The 19897-nt window shown below is 43.2% G+C and overlaps 1 protein-coding gene across 3 annotated transcripts in view; it reads left to right on the forward strand.

The window, feature by feature from the left end:
* Positions 1-13351: 13351 nt before the first annotated feature.
* The window catches only part of Abhd5 (abhydrolase domain containing 5, lysophosphatidic acid acyltransferase), a 29171-nt gene continuing 22625 nt past the window's right edge, over positions 13352-19897 (forward strand). For 2 of the 3 annotated variants that reach the window (XM_028890427.2, XM_037208067.1), the window contains exon 1: positions 13352-13547. In XM_028890427.2, the coding sequence (XP_028746260.1) occupies positions 13504-13547 (44 nt within the window). In that variant the 5' untranslated portion in view covers positions 13352-13503. The remainder of the gene's footprint in view (positions 13548-19897) is intronic. The other variant, XM_037208066.1, reaches the window with a different exon arrangement.

Genomic DNA, 19897 nt, shown 5'->3' on the forward strand with positions numbered 1-19897 from the left:
ATGGAGAGACCATCTCGCCAGTCAAGAAAATAAACAACAAATTCTGGCCAGGACTGGGTATAGTAGGGGATGAGTAGGGAATGTAAATTGGTACAGCCCCTATGGAAATCAGAATAGGGCTTCCTCAATCAACTGAAAAGTCAACTGCCATGTGACCAAGCTGGATACACACCTGGGGAGTCTAAGCCAGTCAGTATGCCACGGAGACCACTGCACATTCATTCTTGTGACTGCTTCCATCTGGAGACCTTTTATATTAAGTTATCCTTTGCCCATTTCCAGCTGGGTTATTCATTTTCATATTGTGGATCAAAAGCTTTTTTAAAAAATTGAGATTTGGCTGGTTAAGCTTTTAGGTTTTGAGCAGCACAGTTCAGCTGAGAGCCATTCGGATATGAGGACTCAGAAGCTTCCAGTCTGAGGAAACAGGACCAGCTGAGGAATAGGCAAGGTGAGATAGCTGTGGCTTGTTCTGTCTTTCTGATCAACCAGCATGGACTCCAATAACTCGCCTCAGGTTTGACTTTATTAATAAGAACTTTTAAGATTCCTGCTACATCTGGCGCCCAACATTCGTGTTACGAATTCATGAAAAAGCTGTTTGCCTGTGGCCTTGTGAGCCCCAGCTCAGGCCCAAGCTACACTCAGCCAGTTGTGGTGGCACACGATGGTAGGATTTGCTGAAGTAGACAGAGGCAGGAAGATCCCGAGTTTGAGGCCGGCCTAGGAGGCTTGGGAGAAGCTTTGGCCCAGACTGAGCCACAAACAGTGGTGGGACCATGGAAGCAGTGGCTACTGTTCCACGTTGCCAGCTCCTTCTCATCATGTTGGTGACTGCGGTGATGCTGCTACCTGGGACGAAGGGTTTACTGCTGCTGGTTCAGAGAAGAATTGCCAGGACCATCGTGTTACAAGAAAGCATCGGCAAAGGTCAGTTTGGAAAAGTCTGGAGAGAAAAATGGTGGGGAGAAATTGCTGTGAAGATTTTCTGTTCTAGGGAAGAATGTTCATGGTTCCGAGAGACAGACATTTATCAGACTGTGATTGCTCCAAACCACAGAGGAGGCAAAAAAAAAAAAAAAAAAAAAAAAAAAAAAAAAAAAAAAAAGATGCATGGAACCATGACCACACCTAACAGCAACTTTGAAATCTTCAAAAGGACTATGATAAAGCCATTAAGCCAATTAACACCATGGAAAAATCGACTTTGGACTACAAACTGGTCAGAACAATTTCGAGAGGACTAGTTGAGATGATCCAGCCTGACAGACTACTCAAACAAGGACTTGAAACAAGCCCTGAACTTCCCTATTATCCAGAGACTGGACAAACGATACAGGACTTGATGATTAACCCCAAAATTTTCTTTTCAAGATTCCCTAAAGATATCTTCACCCCTAGAAAGCAAAAAGAAAAAGAGAATATAGATATGAGATAGATCATTGAATCTACTCTGAGAAAAAAGATAAAGAAATAATAGGATAAATAGGTGGATCATTGAATCTACACTGAAGAAAAAGGGGAGGATATAAAAATGACAAAAGGTAGACTACTGAATCTATTATGAAAAGAAAAAAGAGAAAATATGGATATGATAAGATAAAAAGGGAGATTATGGAATCTACTTTTAAAAAGGAACTACTTGTTTTAAATAAGATAAGTAATGAAAATTTTTTGGTCTGAGTTTATCAGATGTTACTGGACTGGACATTGTTAATATATATAATGGAGTTTTTTGTCTGGATCTGTCAAATGTTAATGGACTAGACATTGTTAATATAATCTTGACTGTATATTGCATATACTTATTGAAGATAGTTTTTCTTGTATTAGTTATAAGCTTTTTTAATTTTAGACAAAAAGAGAGGAAATGTGGTAGTATTGTGTTCCCCAAAATATTGTGTACTCTAATAAATTTATCTGGGGTCAGAGAACAGACAGCCACTAGATACAAAGGCTAGAAAATGTTGGCACTCACACCTTTAATCCTAGCATTCCAGAGATAGAAATCCCTCTGGATCTCTGTGAGTTCAAGGCCACATTGGAAATAGCCAAGCATGGTGACATACACCTTTAATCCCAGAAAGCCAGCCTTTAATCCCAGGGAGTGGTGGTAGAAAGCAGAAAGATATATAAGGTGTGAGGACCAGAAACTAGAAGCTTTTGGCCTGGTTAAGCATTTGGCTGGTTAAGCTTTTAGGTTTTGAGCAGCACAGTTCAGCTGAGAGCCATTCGGATATGAGGACTCAGAAGCTTCCAGTCTGAGGAAACAGGACCAGCTGAGGAATAGGCAAGGTGAGATAGCTGTGGCTTGTTCTGTCTTTCTGATCAACCAGCATGGACTCCAAAAAAAAAAAAAAAATTGAATACACACATTATCTCTTTAAACAGTTTTTTACATTTATTTAGTCTCTCTCTCTCTCTCTCTCTCTCTCTCTCTCTCTCTCTCTCTCTCTCTCTCTCTCTCTCTCTTCCTCCACCCTCTTTCTCTCTGTGTGTGTCTTAGCATGTTCATGCTATGGAGCACATATGGAGGTCAGAGGTCAACTTGCAGGAGTTGGTTTTCTCTTCCCACCTAATTGGTTTGGGTACTGACTCTTGGTCCTCCAGCTTGGGAGCAATAGCCTTTACCATCTTGCTGGCTCTTAGGAGATATTTTTATGTCTTGGATAATAGTCCTTTTTTCAGATGTATCTTTTGCAAATATTCAGTGTATGGTCTGACTCCTTGTTCTCTTGATATCATGTTTTAAAAATCAGAAGTTATTTTTTAAATTTATTTTTAACATAAAAACATAAAATTGTGTTTCTATTCCAAAGAATCCATGTAAATATTTGTATGTATATTTTCATAACCTCTAAAGCCAGTCTTAATGTAGATCAAATGCTTCATCGATTGCCACACTTATGATCTTAAATGAGATGGGAGTGAGAGACCTGATTCCAAACTCCAAGTTCACTGCTCAGTGACTTGGGTGACCTTTAGGCTTCCTGACCTAAAGTGACTGTTAGGCTTCCTGACCTTTCTTTTCCAAACAGAGATCATGCAGTCTTCAGTGATAAAAATGTCCTGCCCATGTCTCCGGCTGCTGGAACATGTGACAGTGGAGCCCAGTGTAGTGCAGAGATCAGCGAGAACCTCGGAGTAATGATGTTTATTTTTAAATTTAAAATAACTAATTGACAAATAGCTTCATATTTCAGGTACAATGCTATGACTTGATGTATCTACACTGTGTAATAATTTACACTGAAAATTACTACACCCATCACCATCCACACTTATCATTCAATGGGTATCAGAACAGAAGTTTTAGAGCAAGTTCAGTTTACCAATTATTTCATGGATTGTGGTTTTTTTTATTGTATCTAAAAGTCAATGTCACATAAAAGGTCATCTAGATTTATCTTTCAAGAGTTTTATAGTTTTTCATATCACATCTAAGTCCATAATCCATTTTTGTGAGTGTGAAGGGTATAATGTATGACACACACACACACACACACACACACACACACACACACACACACACGCACACCTGTCCAGTTGTTCTTGTTTATTAAAACACTGTCTTTGCTCCATTCCTTTGTGAGTTTTCCTCTCTATCCTTGATCTATTCCTTTGCCAACACCACACTGCCTCCAGAGTGCATTATACCTTCATTATACTTTCACAGAGGTCAGGTAGTGCCAGCCCCCCACCCTCCCACGCTTCCTTCTTTTCCTTCAGTATTGCATTGACTTACTGGGGCTTTCCTTGCCATATAAACTTTAAAATTAGTTTCCTGATATCAGAAAATAACCAGCTGGGATTGTGATTGTGATGCTATTCACTATGTATATCAAGGTAACGGCTGTTCTGATGACGAGCTCTGACCTTCTTATCCACGGACATGGACTGTCTACTCACAACAGTTCTTTTACTTCTTCACCAATATTTTATCATTTGCCTAAATATTTAATTTATAGTTAAGGGACTAAGGATTTTAAAAGCCGGATTTTAATGGAATTATTACGTTTGCATTAGTTACTTCTCTCACTGCTGCAACCGAATACCTGACAAGAGTCAACTTAAGAGGAAAGGTTTATTTTGGCCGACAGTTAAGGGGGCACAATCTATCATAATGGGGAAGGTACAATGACATATGGTGATACTGTGTCCCCCAATATATTGTGCACCCTAATAAACTTATCTGGGGTCAGAGAACAGAACAGCCATGAGATAGACATTGAGGCCAGAAAATGGTGGCGCACACACCTTTAATCCTAGCCTGCTGGAGGCAGAGATCCATCCAGATCTCTGTGAGTTCAAAGTCACACTGGAAACAGCCAGGCATGACGACTCACACGCCTTCAATCCCAGGAAGTGAAGGCAGGAAGCAGAAAGGTATATAAGGCATGAAGACCAGGAACTAGAAGCATTTGGCTGGTTAAGCTTTTAGGCTATTAACAGCAGTTCAGCTGAGATCCATTCAGGTGAGGACACAGAAGCTTCCAGTTTGAGGAAACAGGATTGGCTGAGGAATTGGTGAGGTGAGGTAGCTGTGGCTTGTTCTGTGTCTCTGATCTTTCAGAATTCACCCCAATAGCTGGCACTGAGGTTTTATTAATAAGACCTTTAAGATTCGTGTTACAATGACAGAAGCAGCTTGTGGCTGTGGCAGCAAGAACTTGTTCACATCTTAGTAGACCAGGAGGTGCATGGGGGCGGGGAGGGATGCAGGCCCTCATCTGGCTTTATTCAACCTGAACCCCCAACTGATGGGACAGTACCACCCACTTCAGGATGGATCATCTCTCTTTGGCTAATCCTCTCTGGAAACACCTTCACAGACATCCCCAGAGGCTTGTGATACTAAGTCTCATCAAGCTGACTAGGTTTCTATGACAAGGGTTAAGATGTTTTCCCAGTTTGTGACTTGGGTAAAAACAATCCTTCCAGGACAAATCGAAGAAGGCAAAGAGAAACCTGGGCATTCTATATCTATTTTTCCTGAGTATAAGTGATTAACATTTTAGTTGACAGCTGAGGTCTCAGTGCCCTTTACTGGTACAGCATGACTGATGGGGTGATTGGCAATACAGGTACAGTGGCGGATGACGGCAAATCTTGGCCCAAAACTAAGTTTTCAGCTGGAGCACAGTGCTTATCTCTCCACGGTGAGAAAGTTGACAAAATGAGTCTTGTGAGGTTTGTGGTCACTTTGCTACCTCTTTGCATCTGAGACATGGTTCCTGAACTATGCTTTAGCTAGGGGTTGGAGTAGGGGGCAGGGATGGGACAGCCCTTTCAAACCACTACTGTCCTCATGTGGGATACCCACTGTCATCACACTAGGGCACATAATACACTAAATCAAAGGGCATGTAAGTCCCTTAGCTCTGCTACCACTGCTGTGTAAATGTTGAAAAGTCACAAAAACTTCTAGTCACTGATTGCTTCTTATTTGATGAAAATATTAACTACCAGGAATGAGGTAAAAATTAATTCCTAGAGCTGGAACCCTATCAATAAGAAAATGTATCCAGTCCCCAAGGTGTGTGGATTACAAATTTTTTCCAAGTACTTACAGGAATTATAGAAGAAGTAGAAGTAATTATTTCGCACATGAAAGGATTAATCCCAATGACAGCTGGTAAGTGCACTAACAAATACACCAACAGCAGCTGCCACCAAGGACTCTCACGGTCCTCTAACCACCCTCCATACCTAGATCTAGATGTTGTGAGGTAGATGCTCTGAGGGATTCAAGGAAGAAAAACTATGCTTTAAGGTGGTTTCCCAGCTTCATTTCTGTTGCTGTGAGGAAGTAACCCAGGAGCTCAAGATACAGCTCAGCAGTCAAGAGCACATATTGCTCTTGCAGAGGACCAGGGTTCAGTTCCTAGCACCTGTGTTGGGCAGCTCACAACAACCTGTATCTAAAGCTCGAGGGGGAAGTGATGTTCTCTTCTGGCATCTGCAGACACCTGCAGTCAAATGCACACACCTGGACAGATATACATGCATACATAATTAAAAATACAAACTTTAAAATACCTTGACAAAAAGCAACTTACAAGGGAAAGGATTTACTTTAGCTCACAATTCAAGTTTATAGTCCATCCATCATAGTGGACACGTCAAAGAGCTGGAACTTAAAACATCAATCCACAGTCAGGAGCAGAGAGAAAAGGATGCAGGCATGCTTAGTGCTCACCTAGCTTTTCCACTCTTAATACAGTCCAGGACCCAAACCCAGGGAATGGTACCACCCACTTTCAGGTTGGGTCTTCCCACAGGCATGTCCACAGCTCATCCTGACTAGACAATGCCTCTTTGAGGCTCTCTCCATTCCCAAGTTATTCTATGTTATGTCAAGTTGAGAGTTAAAAACTAACCATCACAGATGGGTTCACTACTGAGAACTTAATTATTTTAGAAAGTTGTTTTGGAATAATTTCATGCTGCTATGCAAAATTAGTTTATGCTAAAAATGAACTTTTATAATAAATGACAATCTAGTATAACCACACATGTTAATTATCACCATAATTGTCACTTTTGTTCAATATATGTCCCTCCAGGAAAAGCACAGACATATGTAAAGAAATAATGGTTTAAATGTATAGGCTTAGGAGACTAAGGAGTTAATAACACAAAAGTAACAGCAATACATATCCTGTTTACACTTCTGAATCTGAAGTTCCTGACAACAGCCGGCTCCTAGCACCTGCAGCAGAAGAAATTACATTAGATCACAGACTACACGAAGAAAAGAGGAAGGTAGCTAAGCAACACCTTCAAGTTTCAATGAAGAAAATGTTTAAAATAAAAGCCCTAAATTTAGCTATCAAATGTATATTCATCAGCACAGCTAAAAAACGCCTTCATGACTGATTTGCAGCATCTAATAAAGTAAAAAAAAATAATAATAAAATAAAATCATCTGGCTCTGGGCACATCGCACACCTCAATGCCAGAAGGTCAGAAATCTTTTCTTCCACTGGGGGTCATCCTCCTGATTGCATGCCTGACTGGACTGCCACACCAATCCTTTCTATTAGAAGTCTCTTTTCTCCTTCAAACCAGCTCAATATTCTGGATGGTGACCATTATGATTTGTACTTCATACTTCAATTAAAAAGGAAATGAAGCTTTATTTGAGGCTTACTTTCACAAATTATTTCCAAAAATGTGTGGTGTAACGAAGTCTCATTGTCTTTTGGATCTGGAAAGATGCGTATCCACATCTTCAGAGAAAGATGTCCTACGTGGTCCTCCATCTCTGTGTTTTCTGTCTGCCTGTGTGCTGCCCACTCCTCACACTCACACCTCCACCTCCCTATGTGGTGCTGAGGGTGGAACCCGGGGCCTCAGGCAGGCCAGGCCAATGTCCACAGTGGGCTGCACCTTCAGTTCCTACTATTTAGTTTTCCCTGTGAAACTTTAAGTTCTTTACATGCCATGGCCTTGGTAATTTTACATCCATATAAAGCAGACAATGGTATTCAGAAATCAGGCCACAAAGGAAATTTTTTAAGGCAGCCCTGGTTTGAAATGATTAACAATTTCTGTGACATACATAATTTGCAATTTGAAAGTTCCAAGACTCAATATGTAGTTCATGCTATCACTATTTAACAACTGGTTCTCCCAATCAGACCAAAAAGAAACAAACAAACAAAACAACTCTAGTCACACAGGTAATGTGAGTGGTAGACTAATACCAGCTTAGGCCTCTGTCTCCACTAGTGCTGGTTCACTACAGCACAGAGCACCTCCAGCTGTAAGAGCAGACAGTATTTCAGTGTGGAATCCATGACTGGTGAAAATCGTCCCACGTGGAGCTGAAGCTAAATAAGCCAACTGGCCGAGTCACTTAGGACCAGGTACTTACGGCACTGACAACAGGTAATTTTCCACTTGTCAGGCAATGTAACGGAGTCAAGACATTCTGCCACAAGTGCAGACTAGATGTAATGGACATTCAACAACCCACATTAAACTATAGGATGGGCTTTCAGGATGGTGAGGGGCAGATGAGCTGGTAGCATTAATGTCAGAGGGAATTGTGGGTATGAACATTTTCTTTCTGCTACTGTATAAACATGTCCCTGCTAAAAACTGTTGTATGGCATAATATCTACATAGATGAGTTTTGCTCTTGAAAGTATAAATACAAATAAGCAACTGACATTTTTAATGCTGTTGTGTTGAGGGCACTGCTTTTTTCTGATTAGGACGTTCATTATTTCAGCATGGACTTAACAGAAATTAAAAAGTCAGAATAAAAATGAAAGATAATAGATCTAAATATGGTAGGGAAAATGTAAAAGCATTTATTTTACTGAAAATAAAAACCTAGGTTCTTCTATAGCTTCAGATGGATGTAAGGCAGAGGAAAGGAAGACTCAGAGTCTCCGGCCAACCAATAGGCATAACTTGAGAAACTTCAAAATTTCTAGGGCTAGAGGACACTAAACAAAAGTTAAAGGTTAGCCCCTCTAGTCTCTTCTTCATTCTTCTGACCTCCACAGTCATCTGAGCTTGAAATCAGACAATCAACTTTGTGGCTTCCTTCTCAGGAAAACTGAATTATAAGCATCAGGATTAGAGCTAGGGTAAACTTGGGGACTATGGATTACATTTTAAATGCTCCCATCAAAGGACCATGAGCTAAATAAAGCCTGATCATTAGCCTGCTGTTCTGAAGGATGGTACAACTAAGAGGTGGACCCTTAGGAGGATGGAACTTTGGGAGGCAGACCTTTAGGAAGGTGGACTGTGTTGGTATTCTAATTATACTGAAATGTGATTTTGATTGTATGTTAATAAATAAAGTTACCGGGTCAGAGCTCTTAGACCATAGAAGAGTGTGGCAGTGGTGCACACGCTTTAATCCATAGATCTCTGTGTGTTCAGGATACAGTCAGCATGGAGACATATGCTTTAAGACTGGGGGCTGTACATACAGACAGTGACGAGGCAGTCACGTGTTTGGTTTACAACAATGAGAAGCAGAACAAAATACTATAAAAAGACGGACAGACAGGAAGTAGCTCTCTTTCGGGAAGCTGGGACACCGCAGGAGGAAGGGTGAGATTTTAGCTCTGAGCTCTGACCTCTCGACTTTCTCTTTTACTTTGGTTCTGTGTTTCTTATTTAATAAGACTGTTGGATACATCTACAGTGGACCTTAAGGAGGTGGGGCTTTAGAGAAGTGGGCCCTTGGGGGAGGTGGAGCCTTGAGGCAGAATTCTGGGAGGTGGAGCCTAGTAGGTGGTGGACTTTGTTGGAGTGGGTATGGCCTTGTTGGAGTGTTTCACTATGGGAGTAGGCTTTGAGGTCTCATATATTCTCAAGCTATGCCCAGTGTGGCACAGTTCACTTCCTTTTGCCTGTGGATCAAGATGTAGACCTGTCAGCTCCTTCTCCAGTACCATGTCTGTCCATATGCCGCTATGCTTCCTTCCCACCATGATGATAATGGACTAAACCTCTGAAACTGAAAGCCAGCCCCAATTAATGTTTTCCTTTATAAGAGTTGCTATGGTCATGGTGTCTCTTCACAGCAATAGAAATCCTAACTAAGACATGGTCCAAGGACACAGATGTCATGGTGTTCAGAATGGAGCTGCAGGGTTTCAACACTGCTGCTTGGGCTCAGGGCTTTGTAGCCAAGTTTAGTCAAGAACAGCTCCTTTATCAGCAGCAAGGTAAAGCCAAACCAGGTATCCCCAGAGTTAGGGAAGGTCATCAAATCCCATAGCCCTGGGCTCAGCTCCATCAGTTTCTACACAAAACCTAGCATTAGATGATGGTGTGATTTTTCTTAGTTTTCACTATGTAGCAGTCACACTTAATGAGAGCAAACTTGAGCTCCACAGAGACTTACAAGTATACATGCTTGCCAGCACAACTTCCTGAAAGTGCCACAGGAGCTGGAGCCTCACTTTGCAGTTTTGTTATTGAACTCAACACGACTAGGCTGTAACTGTGTGGGCAGTAGAAGCCCTGACAGTCAGGCTGTCCTAAACAGTGAAGGACATAACCTTCAAGGTGGAGATGGTCAGTTTTCGAGACATATTACAAGCTGCTGTTAACAACCAAGAATTTCTATAAAAGTATTTTTTATAGGTTCCTGTGGTAGATTGAATGTAATTGGCCTCCATAAGCTCATAGGGAGTGGCACTATTAGCAGGTGTGGCCTTGTTGGAGGAAGTGTGTCATTGTGGAGGCAGGCTTTGAGGTCTCATATGTTCAAGCCATGCCTAGTGTCTCACTTTACTTCCTGTTGCCTACAGATCAAGATGTAGAACTCTCAGCTCATTCTCCAGCACCATGTCTGCCTGCACACCACCATGTCACACCATGATGATAATGGACTAAACCTCTGAACTGTAAGCCACCCAATTAAATGTTTTTCCTTTCTGAGAGTCAATTCCAGCAAACTGTCCTCTGACTTCTACATGCCCATCATGGCATGTGCACCCCACCTTACACACAAACACGGTGCTCACCAAAATAAAGTAGTATTAATCTTGAAATGCTTTTGCTGTCATTGGCAGAGTATTTAGTAATATCAATTAAAAAGCTGTAACCATGTGCCAGCAAGATGGCTCATTGGGTAAAAGTGCCTGCTGCCATGACTGGCAACCTAAGAGTCACTTCCAGCAAACTGTCCTCTGACTTCTACATGCCCATCATGGCATGTGCACCCCCCCACACAAACACGTGCTCACAAAATAAATGTAGTATTTCTAAAAAGCTGTAGCCATCAAAGAATGTTGAGAATAGGGAGAGGGGCTCAGATGAGGAAAAAAGGCTGCAGTGAGGGAGGAGCGTGAGAAGTTTGAGTGTCCCCCAAAGTTCTCACACCGGGAGCGGCTGCAGTGAGGGAGGAGCGTCAGAAGTGTGAGTGTCCCCCAAAGTTCTCACACCGGGAGCGGGCGGGGGGGGGGGTGGGGCGGGAGGGGGGAGGGAGGAGCGTCAGAAGTGTGAGTGTCCCCCAAAGTTCTCACACCGGGAGCGGCTGCAGTGAGGGAGGAGCGTGAGAAGTGTGAGTGTCCCCCAAAGTTCTCACACCGGGAGCGGCTGCAGTGAGGGAGGAGCGTCAGAAGTGTGAGTGTCCCCCAAAGTTCTCACACCGGGAGCGGCTGCAGTGAGGGAGGAGCGGGGTGTGAGGAGGGGGGGGGGGGGGGGGGGGTGGGGGGGGGGGGGGGGGGGGGGGGGGGGGGGGGGGGGGGGGGGGGGGGGGCTGCAGTGAGGGAGGAGCGTGAGAAGTGTGAGTGTCCCCCAAAGTTCTCACACCAGGAGCTCAACCCTAGTAGTGCTGTTGGAAGGTGAGGCCCAATGGGAAACGAGTGGGCCGCTGAGACACTACCTTCACGGATCAGTTAATGCCTTCATCTCAGGAGTCAGTTTTGGGGTTGTGGGTTTCTCATGAAAGAGTGAAGCCCCTTTCGTGTCCTCCTTGCCCTTCTGCCAGGAGATGAAGCAGCAGCAAGGCCCTCACCACACAGACTCATGGCACTCCTCACAGCCTCCAGCACCATGAGAGATAAATTTGTTACAAATGACCAGTGTTCTTCTACAGCAGCAAACATGGTCTAAGATGGTGAGTGATGAATGGAATCTAAATTAAAGGGTAGTACATTAGTGTAGGCTTCATGAAGGCCAGAGTCCTATTAACCCAGCCTCAACAGCAGTGTTAAGGACACACTAACCATGAGTGAGTACATGGGTGTGAACAAACAAACAACAAAAGCAGGTTGGAGCTGAAGACTGAAAGGAAAATAGGTAATAAAAAAGTTGATATTTACATTATCCGCTTGTCCTTAAAAAAAGGAAAAATAAAGATGGTGGGAACATTTTGCTCAACCCTCAATTCACATACTTGCTATTTGTTAGATCTCTGGGAACGAGGAAAGTGTCACTTAAGTATGATCTTATTATAATATGGTTTGAAGACTCAACCAATTAGCTTACATCAGGCGACTGAGCAGCCCAAGGCATCAGTACCACCCAGGTGCGGCTGAACTAAGTGAGCTGACAGCATATTCTCAGGATCCTTTTTGAGGTGGTGAGGTGGGTAGGGGATGGATGCATAAAAGGCCCAATGAGCTAGTCCTACCTGTACATAGCTTGTCAAGAACACAAAGAGCTAGGCTTCTTCATATCACTTTCTCCTGAGCTGAGGGACCTGCCCTAGCCAAGGAAAACATCCCTTATGCAACACCAGGGTGCCTCTATTTGTTTAATCACAGTGAGTGTCATGGCTCTGAATTCTATTTTTAAAACACAACCTTGGGCTTGCTTGCTAGCTGCTGACTTCTATCTGCCTGTACTGAGCTCTGCCGCCGGTCTGTATCACTTTCATACATTTGCTTATGTCCCCCGGTGGAAAACCAACCAGCCAACCAGCCAACCAAAAAGTTAAAATTATCCCGTGTGTGACGGAATGCTTTAAGGTTTAAAAAAAGATTGTTTTAAGGTTGTGTGTGTGTGTTTGTGTGCTACTTGTCTGTATATGCCTCATATGCATCGAGTGCTCTGGGGCCAGAAGAGGGTGTCGGTGCCTGGGACTGGAGTTACAGCTGTTGTAGGGCCCCACATGGGTGCTGGAAAACAAACCCATCCTCCCCTACAAGGGCAACAACCACTGAACCATCTCTCTGGCTCCCTCCCTTTAAATTTATTTTCAAGATAGGGTCTCACTGTGTAGCTCTGGCTGGCCTGGAGCTCCCTAGGTAGATCAGGCTAGCCCTCAACATTCAACCCACAGAGATAGGTCTGCCTGACTCTCTAGCGCTGTTATGAAGGGCATGTGCCAACATGCCCGGCTAATGAGAGTATTTTCATGAGCCATTCATCATTTCAGAATGGATTCTAGTTAGTTCCTCCCTCCCTCCTTCCCTCCCCCTCTCTCAGTTCTCTAGAGACCATGGGGGTGGGGGTGTCCAATTCTAAGTACCCAGACATAGGCTCCCAGCCTTCCCACGTGTCTGGAGTCTGGGTGGGTGCAGTGCAGGTTAGGGTCAGAGCAGTGCCCACTTAGACTGAGGTTGGATGAAGGGTCCCGTGAGCTGCACTCTCCCGGTGGCCGCCAGCGTGGCACGCCCACCTCTGGGTGCCGCAGACTCAGGCGCTCTCAGGCCGAGGACAGCTGGCTAGCGGGGCCCGGACAGTCCATCCGGGCGGAATGACGCCTCAATGGTCATTATGCAGATGAACGACTACCTAGCTCGCGAGCCTCCCGCCGCAGCGTCGGGCTGACCTTCCTTCGCAGCGACCCAGACTCCCCGAGACAGGCAGGCGGCGCATGCGTAGCTGGGAGGCCAGGCTGCGCGGAAGTAAAGCGAGCCGTGGCGAGGCCGCGCCCTCGAAGCGTCCTAGTGGGTGGACGACGCATGCGCGGGCGGCGCGGTCTTAAGGGCGGCCGCGGCCCGGGGCCGCCCAGTCGGCCCGTCAGCCGGCTTCGAGGTGTGTTCCTGCGCTTGCGCGGCGGCGGTGCTGAGCGCGATGGCGGCGGAGGAGGAGGTGGACTCGGCGGACACCGGTGGAGGGTGAGGATCACCCGGGAAGAGGGACGACGTGGTTTGGGGGCGCCCCAAGGAGGAGTGACGCTCTGGCGATGCCGGGCGGCCGGCTGAGGGAAGACGCGGGGCTGACAGGCCGCGGGGCCACGGGGAGAGCGGCCGCTGAGGGCGCCCGGCCAGGCGACCCTGATCAGCGTCACCGCTCGCCTCGAGCGGGGCGGAGATCGGGACTCCGCGCCGGGACCCAGCGACCTGGCCTGGACGCGGGGAGCCGGGCGTCACCAGGGTGGGGAGTGGGCATGTGGACTTCCGGGAACCTCCTGGGGAGGTTGACAGTCAGCTGTGCCGGAGAGCGTCCTCGGTGGCCGCCTGCGCTCGCGTCACACCTCCCTGGCCCGGTGCGCTCCTGTCACCAGGCGGTCTGGCTTTCCTAGACCAGTCTTCTAGGCGGCAGCAAACTTTGTGGAAGTTGAAGGGCAGATGCCTAACAGGAAGCCCTTAAGTTTTTTTGTTTTTGTTTTTTTGAAACTGTGTGTGTAGCTCTGGCTGGCCTGGAAATCAATGTAGACCAGGCTAGCTTCAGATCTGCAGAGCTCAGTCTTTTTGCCTCAGCTGCTCAGGGCTGGAATCAGGTGTGAGGCACCACATCCAACTTTTTGATGGACTCGTTTTAAGTTATTCTTGTCTGTCTTTGACATATGTCATGCCCTTGTGAGTGGAATACTAACTGTTGGAGAAATTAAATTACCATGAACTAAGTTATTGCATTGATTCTCAGAAGGCTGCTCTTTTGTATGGACAGGACTATACATCTCTCCCTCATAAGTGTTTTGACAGTTCCATTTCAGATGTTTGGAGACATTTGCATAGGAAAGATAGTTTATGATACTATGAAAGCAAATACTTTGGAAAGATGTTAGTTAGGGAAGGAATATTTTGAAATATGTGAAACCATGTTCTCCTAGTTTTGCTCAAGTGATAACAACTTGTGCCCACTTTTTGGTTTGTTGTTGAGCTTCCTAGTTACTTGGTATGAAATGCAGAGTGTCTCAGGGTACAGCCAGGAACTGGCAGCTTGTGTTCCTATCAAACTTGTCAAGACAGTTTTGGGCTCTGAGACTACTAGCTTGTGGACCTTTTTGGTCTTGATGGTGTGAGGCTCCAGAGTCCAGAGCACAACAATGAGAGCGAGTTATGGCTTGGGTGGTGTCTGGAGGTCACGGAGGGCAAGACCAGCCACAGCCCCAAGACAGAGGTAGCCCTCCCTGGTATATTTTTGGCAGGACATTTGAGCAGTTGCTGGGTATCTACTTGGAGATGGTCTTCTGAACTATACCAAACAAGCACAGAAAAGGCTGAGTTCCTGCTGGGTGTTCCCCAGTGTGGAGATAATCCTAATGTCTATCCTGTGTGCTAGATCTGACTACTCCCATTTTTATTTGGAACTACCTCTAACAAGTAGTTGAGCTAATTGGAACCTATCTCTTAAGATGTCTGCATTTAGTTTTAAGGCATTTCCTCATATTTCTGCTGCTTCTTGATTGGATTGGGACTCCTGGGATATTTGCCTACTGTTCTGAGTCAAGTTCTTCAAACCATTTGGACTTAGGCAGTGCCATATCTGAATGTCCTAAGAGGCTTCACATGTTGAAATTTAATCCTCATTGTGAGGAATTAGCAAGTGGAACTTTAATCTGATGACAGTCCATAGAGGCAAGGCTTTGGGAAGTGATTAGGATGAGATAGTCAGTAGAATGGAGTACTGGTGATTGAATCCTTGTAGTTTTATGAAAGAAGAGGACAGATCAGTATATGTACTGACTGTATGTTCTCAGCAACCTGTGTCTTGCCTTGTGCTACCCTGGGATTTTACCAAGAAAAGTCCGACACTAGAACTAATCCTTTAGTTTTGTACCTCCAGAACTATGACCAAAACACCTTGTTTCTTTGTGACTTATCAGTACATATGGGGAGATGACATTAATAAAGTAAGCAGTAATAAAGCAGTCCTCTCACAGCTATGTAAGTCTTGTCTTTCCCCTTGTGGAGACAAGTGTACCCAGAAGCTTTCAAAATCCAGTCCTTTTCAGTTGCAAAACAGTTGAGAAAGCCAAATATAATAAAAATAGGGTAGATTTCTGTGACTCGCTGTCATAATGTCCCAGAGAATTAAGTGCTGATTGAATTTAGGGGAAAGCTATCACAGAACTCCACTATTGAAGAATAGACTATAAAATAGGTGACTTGCAGGGCATGCTAGAGTTGGTGTGTACTGGCAGACCATTGCTGAATTTTCAGGAATTTTATAGCACCAGCATCCTGAAACCAGCCACTGTGGGAGAATTTACACCATGGAAGTCATCAGATGCTATTAAATAAGACAGAATTTCTCCCTTGCTGCCCAGTTGACTTTCCAGCATCCTGCTGAGTTTATGTTAAAGACTGTGTATAGTCCTGTGCTTTGGAGATTCAAGAGTGAGCTTCCTTATCTTCCTAAAGAACTGCTAAGATCTGTACATTCCTTCCTGCTGCTGTTGCTCTGTAATCCTTGCCCCATGACTTCTTTAAAATCATGAAATTGCAATTCCAGTACTTATCTGACTTGGGTCTTACACACACACACACACACACACACACACACACACACACACACACCACACTGACCTCAAGACCTCAAGTGAATACTGTACCACTGAGCTACATCTCCCAGCCCTCTTGAGTCCTTTTCAGTATTCAGTACTATAGTGAAACTCTTATTAGATAGCTTACTCTTATGACTTTTTGTTTATTCAGTTGCGTTGGTCTCAGTTAAGAGAATAAAGGCTAATAAAGGCTCTATTCTTTTAACTATTTTCTAGATACAGTAATTTATTATTTATTATTATTTTCTTTTTATTTTTTATTTATGCACAGTCCTTGAGCTGTCTTGTCTTTGAAGGGCTGAGATCGCATTCTCTTCTGTACTGTAGTATACGGTTGTGTTTGCCAGCTCTTTGTATCTGTTTTCAAGTTCAGCATGTCTAGACCATAGCCTTATTGTGTCTCCTTCCTTAAATGGTGTAAAGTGCACAGCTCTTCCCCTACTCTTCTATGTTTTTGAAGACAGTTTTATTCTTCTGGTTGTCTGCACTCTTATAACTGGCCTTTAAGTATCAAATCTGTTCCCTTTATTGTCTTTGGATAACAAGTCCCCACAGTCTAACAACCTGCCCGTTATTGTCCCACTGTTACCTGGGAGCCGCTTAGTTCAAAACTTTCATGTTCTTTCCTTCGATTTTTGTGAGCTTGGTAACTTACATCAAATCTAGCTCATTTCATTAGTGCCTTTTATACTTCCAAGAAGAACTCTCTTCTTCACACACAGTGGCTCTGTTATAGTTATGGTATATCCTGAGCCTGACTGTGACACCATTTGGAATCTGTGTGGCTTCCATCCAGCTCTGGAGTTTTATTTCCTTTCTATACATTCTAACTCTGGAAAGCCATACTTTTTCATGCTTCCTAAACCTGTCACCTGTTTCCCTGTCATTCTTCATGGTTTGTTTTACTTCATTTTCTATAACCCCAAATAGATTATTACCTTCCTTCTCTCAGGTCATGGTATTTTGTGTGTTTGTGTGATGCATGCTTGTGTATGTACATGTGTGTATGTGTTGCATGTGGAAGCCAGATGAAGACATTGGGTGCCTTGTCTGTCACTCTCTACCTTATTCCTGAGAGACAGGGTCTCTCACTGAACCCGAAGCTTGCTGTTCTGGCTACTCTAGGTCCCGGGATCTGCTCCCAGTGTTGGGGTTATTGCATGCTAGGCCATGCTGCTTCGCATGGGTGCTGGGATCTGAACTCAGGTCCTTGTGCTTGCACAACAGGTGCTGTGACCCACTGAGCCGTCTCCGCAGCCCCCATGGCATTTCTTTTAAAAAAATTGTTTTTTTTACTATTATGGCCTTCAACTTTTGAATTTTCTGCCTTTACTTTCCAAATGCCAGGTTTTCAGGCATGTACCACCACACTCGGCTCTAAAGTTTCTTTGTCTCACTTAAATACTGTTTAATAATATATTTATTTATGTATTTATTTTGTGAGCTCAGAAAAAGGTTTTTGTCCTACTCAAATATTTAGCAGAGTCCAAAGGGGCTGTATAAATAGTAATCTTCAATAATTTCTTATTAAATCTTTAACTATTATAAACTTACACTGACATGAACCCTGAGCTTACAAATCTATTAGTTAATTATTCATATTTCAGGTGTATGGCTTGTTTGTTTCCCTGAGATATTCAGAAATTTTTGTATATTAGTGGGACAACAATTAGAACCACTCACTTCAGTTTTCCTGGGATGTTGGAAACAGGTTTCTATTTCTTGACTTTAGATGAACCAACCCACGCCTGCACTCCAGAATGCCAATCACAGACCATCAAATGCAGGTGTCAACCCTGTGACAAAAAACAAAGATTATAAAATCAGGGGTAGGCCGCATAGTCAAAACAATGCTCAACAATATGTTTCAGGACTCAGAGATATGACTCATACTATTTATTTATTTATTTTATTTTATTTTATTTTATTTTATTTTATTTTATTTTATTTTATTTGAGACAGGGTTTCTCTGTGCAGTTTTAGAGCCTTTCCTGGAACTCACTCTGTAGCCCAGCCTGGCCTAGAACTCTGCCTCCTGAGTGCTGGAATTAAAGGCGTGCGCCACCACTGCCTGGCAACCCATACTATTATAATACCTATTCTGAAACATTATATTGCTTTTTTAAAAAGTCTTGACTAATTGTTAAAAGTTTTAGTTAAACTTTATGTGCCCCTGATTGTGAGTTATAAAAAGTGTAAAGATAATTTTATTAAAAATAGTTATTTGGTTTGAGACCTAGAACTTTTAGTTTTATTATCTTCATTGTCTGATGGATAAGCTTATTTTATAACTGACTTAAAGAAACATTTCTCTGACTTGTTGAACAGTGAGTGTGAGTGTTCACATGTAACTGCTTCAAGGGTGTCTGACATGAGGTTCTGACTCTTCTCCTGAGTGGCTGTTTAGGGACTGTGTTGGGGAAGGTAGGAAATGCCATAGGAAGGATATGTGTGTGTGCTTGTGGGCATGCAAGCTCCTGGTTTTATGAGAGAGGGTATTTCTGTATAGACTAGACTGGTCTCAAAATTTTAATCGTTCTGCGTCAGCCTCCTGAGTGCTGGCATCGCAGGCCTGAGTCATGCCACTCAGCTTAAGAATGTTCTAAATTAACCTGTAAGTATATTAGAGGGCATGTACTGTCATGATGGCCAGTGATAACTTGAATCTTTTTAGTAACATATATCCAAAACTGTTACGTTCATCACTTAAGTTGTACTTATATGTAGCATATTCTCTTTCCCCCTCTTTCACAAGAATGGGATTTAAAAATTCTGTTCCCAAGAGAAAAGGCCTTTAGTTGTGTTGCAGTTCCAATTTGGAAGTTTTTAATTCTTTGAGTGAGGAATTATTTCAGAGGAATTGTATATTACCTCTAATTTGTTTATTTATTAAAGAAAATTAAAGCTTCATGGTTTCTTTAAGAGAGAATTTCGTGCTTAGATTACAGGGAACAATAGTAAGCACACTTTCTCCTCTTGATTGTACCAGTAGAGGGATGGGACCTATTTTAAGCAAAACAGTAACATAATTAAATCCTCTTTACTTATAACCTAATTAGAAATGCTGCATTAAGTGGCCAACAGAGTGTGGAAATTGGCCAGACTTCTGTACATTTTCTTCAGGATACTTTGAAACCTCTTTCACCGTTTCACAATGTTTATAGATTGTGCAATTCAGGTTTAGTAACACTATAGATAGTCAAATGTCTCAGAGAACAAAACAGGAATTACCAGGAACTTAAGTGTTCATGGCATGAGAGATGAGTACATTGTTAATGATAGTTACAAAAAATTAGGTAGAAAGTTCAGGAGAAAATTCAGGATACTTAAAATCAGATTTTTTTTTTTGGTAAATATATTCTAATATGTTAATCACTACTTGGTTTTCCTAAGAGTTATCACTTTCAGTGTGTCTTCTAAAACTTTCCTTACTACATTTTTTTTTTGTTTCTACTCCAGTGGTTATAGATCTAGATCAAGAATCTTTTAATTATTATTTTTTTTAATTAGATGCTTCAGGACTTGCACTTTTTGTCTTACCAACAAGGTCAGTGCCCAGGTCGTAGGGCTTTTGTAGAAAAACTTTTGGCACCCACTGGCAAGCCTTCCTGGTGTTGTGTTTACTTTGGGGGAAATTACAGTCTTTGCAGTGAATGACTTTTCTTTGTATTGCAGTTGATTCTTCCATGTCTTCTGAAATCAGGATTTGCTGTGGATAATAAAGTTTACTGATTA

The sequence above is a fragment of the Peromyscus leucopus genome, chromosome 7 (assembly GCF_004664715.2).
Source record: "Peromyscus leucopus breed LL Stock chromosome 7, UCI_PerLeu_2.1, whole genome shotgun sequence".
NCBI classification, from domain to species: domain Eukaryota; kingdom Metazoa; phylum Chordata; class Mammalia; order Rodentia; family Cricetidae; genus Peromyscus; species Peromyscus leucopus.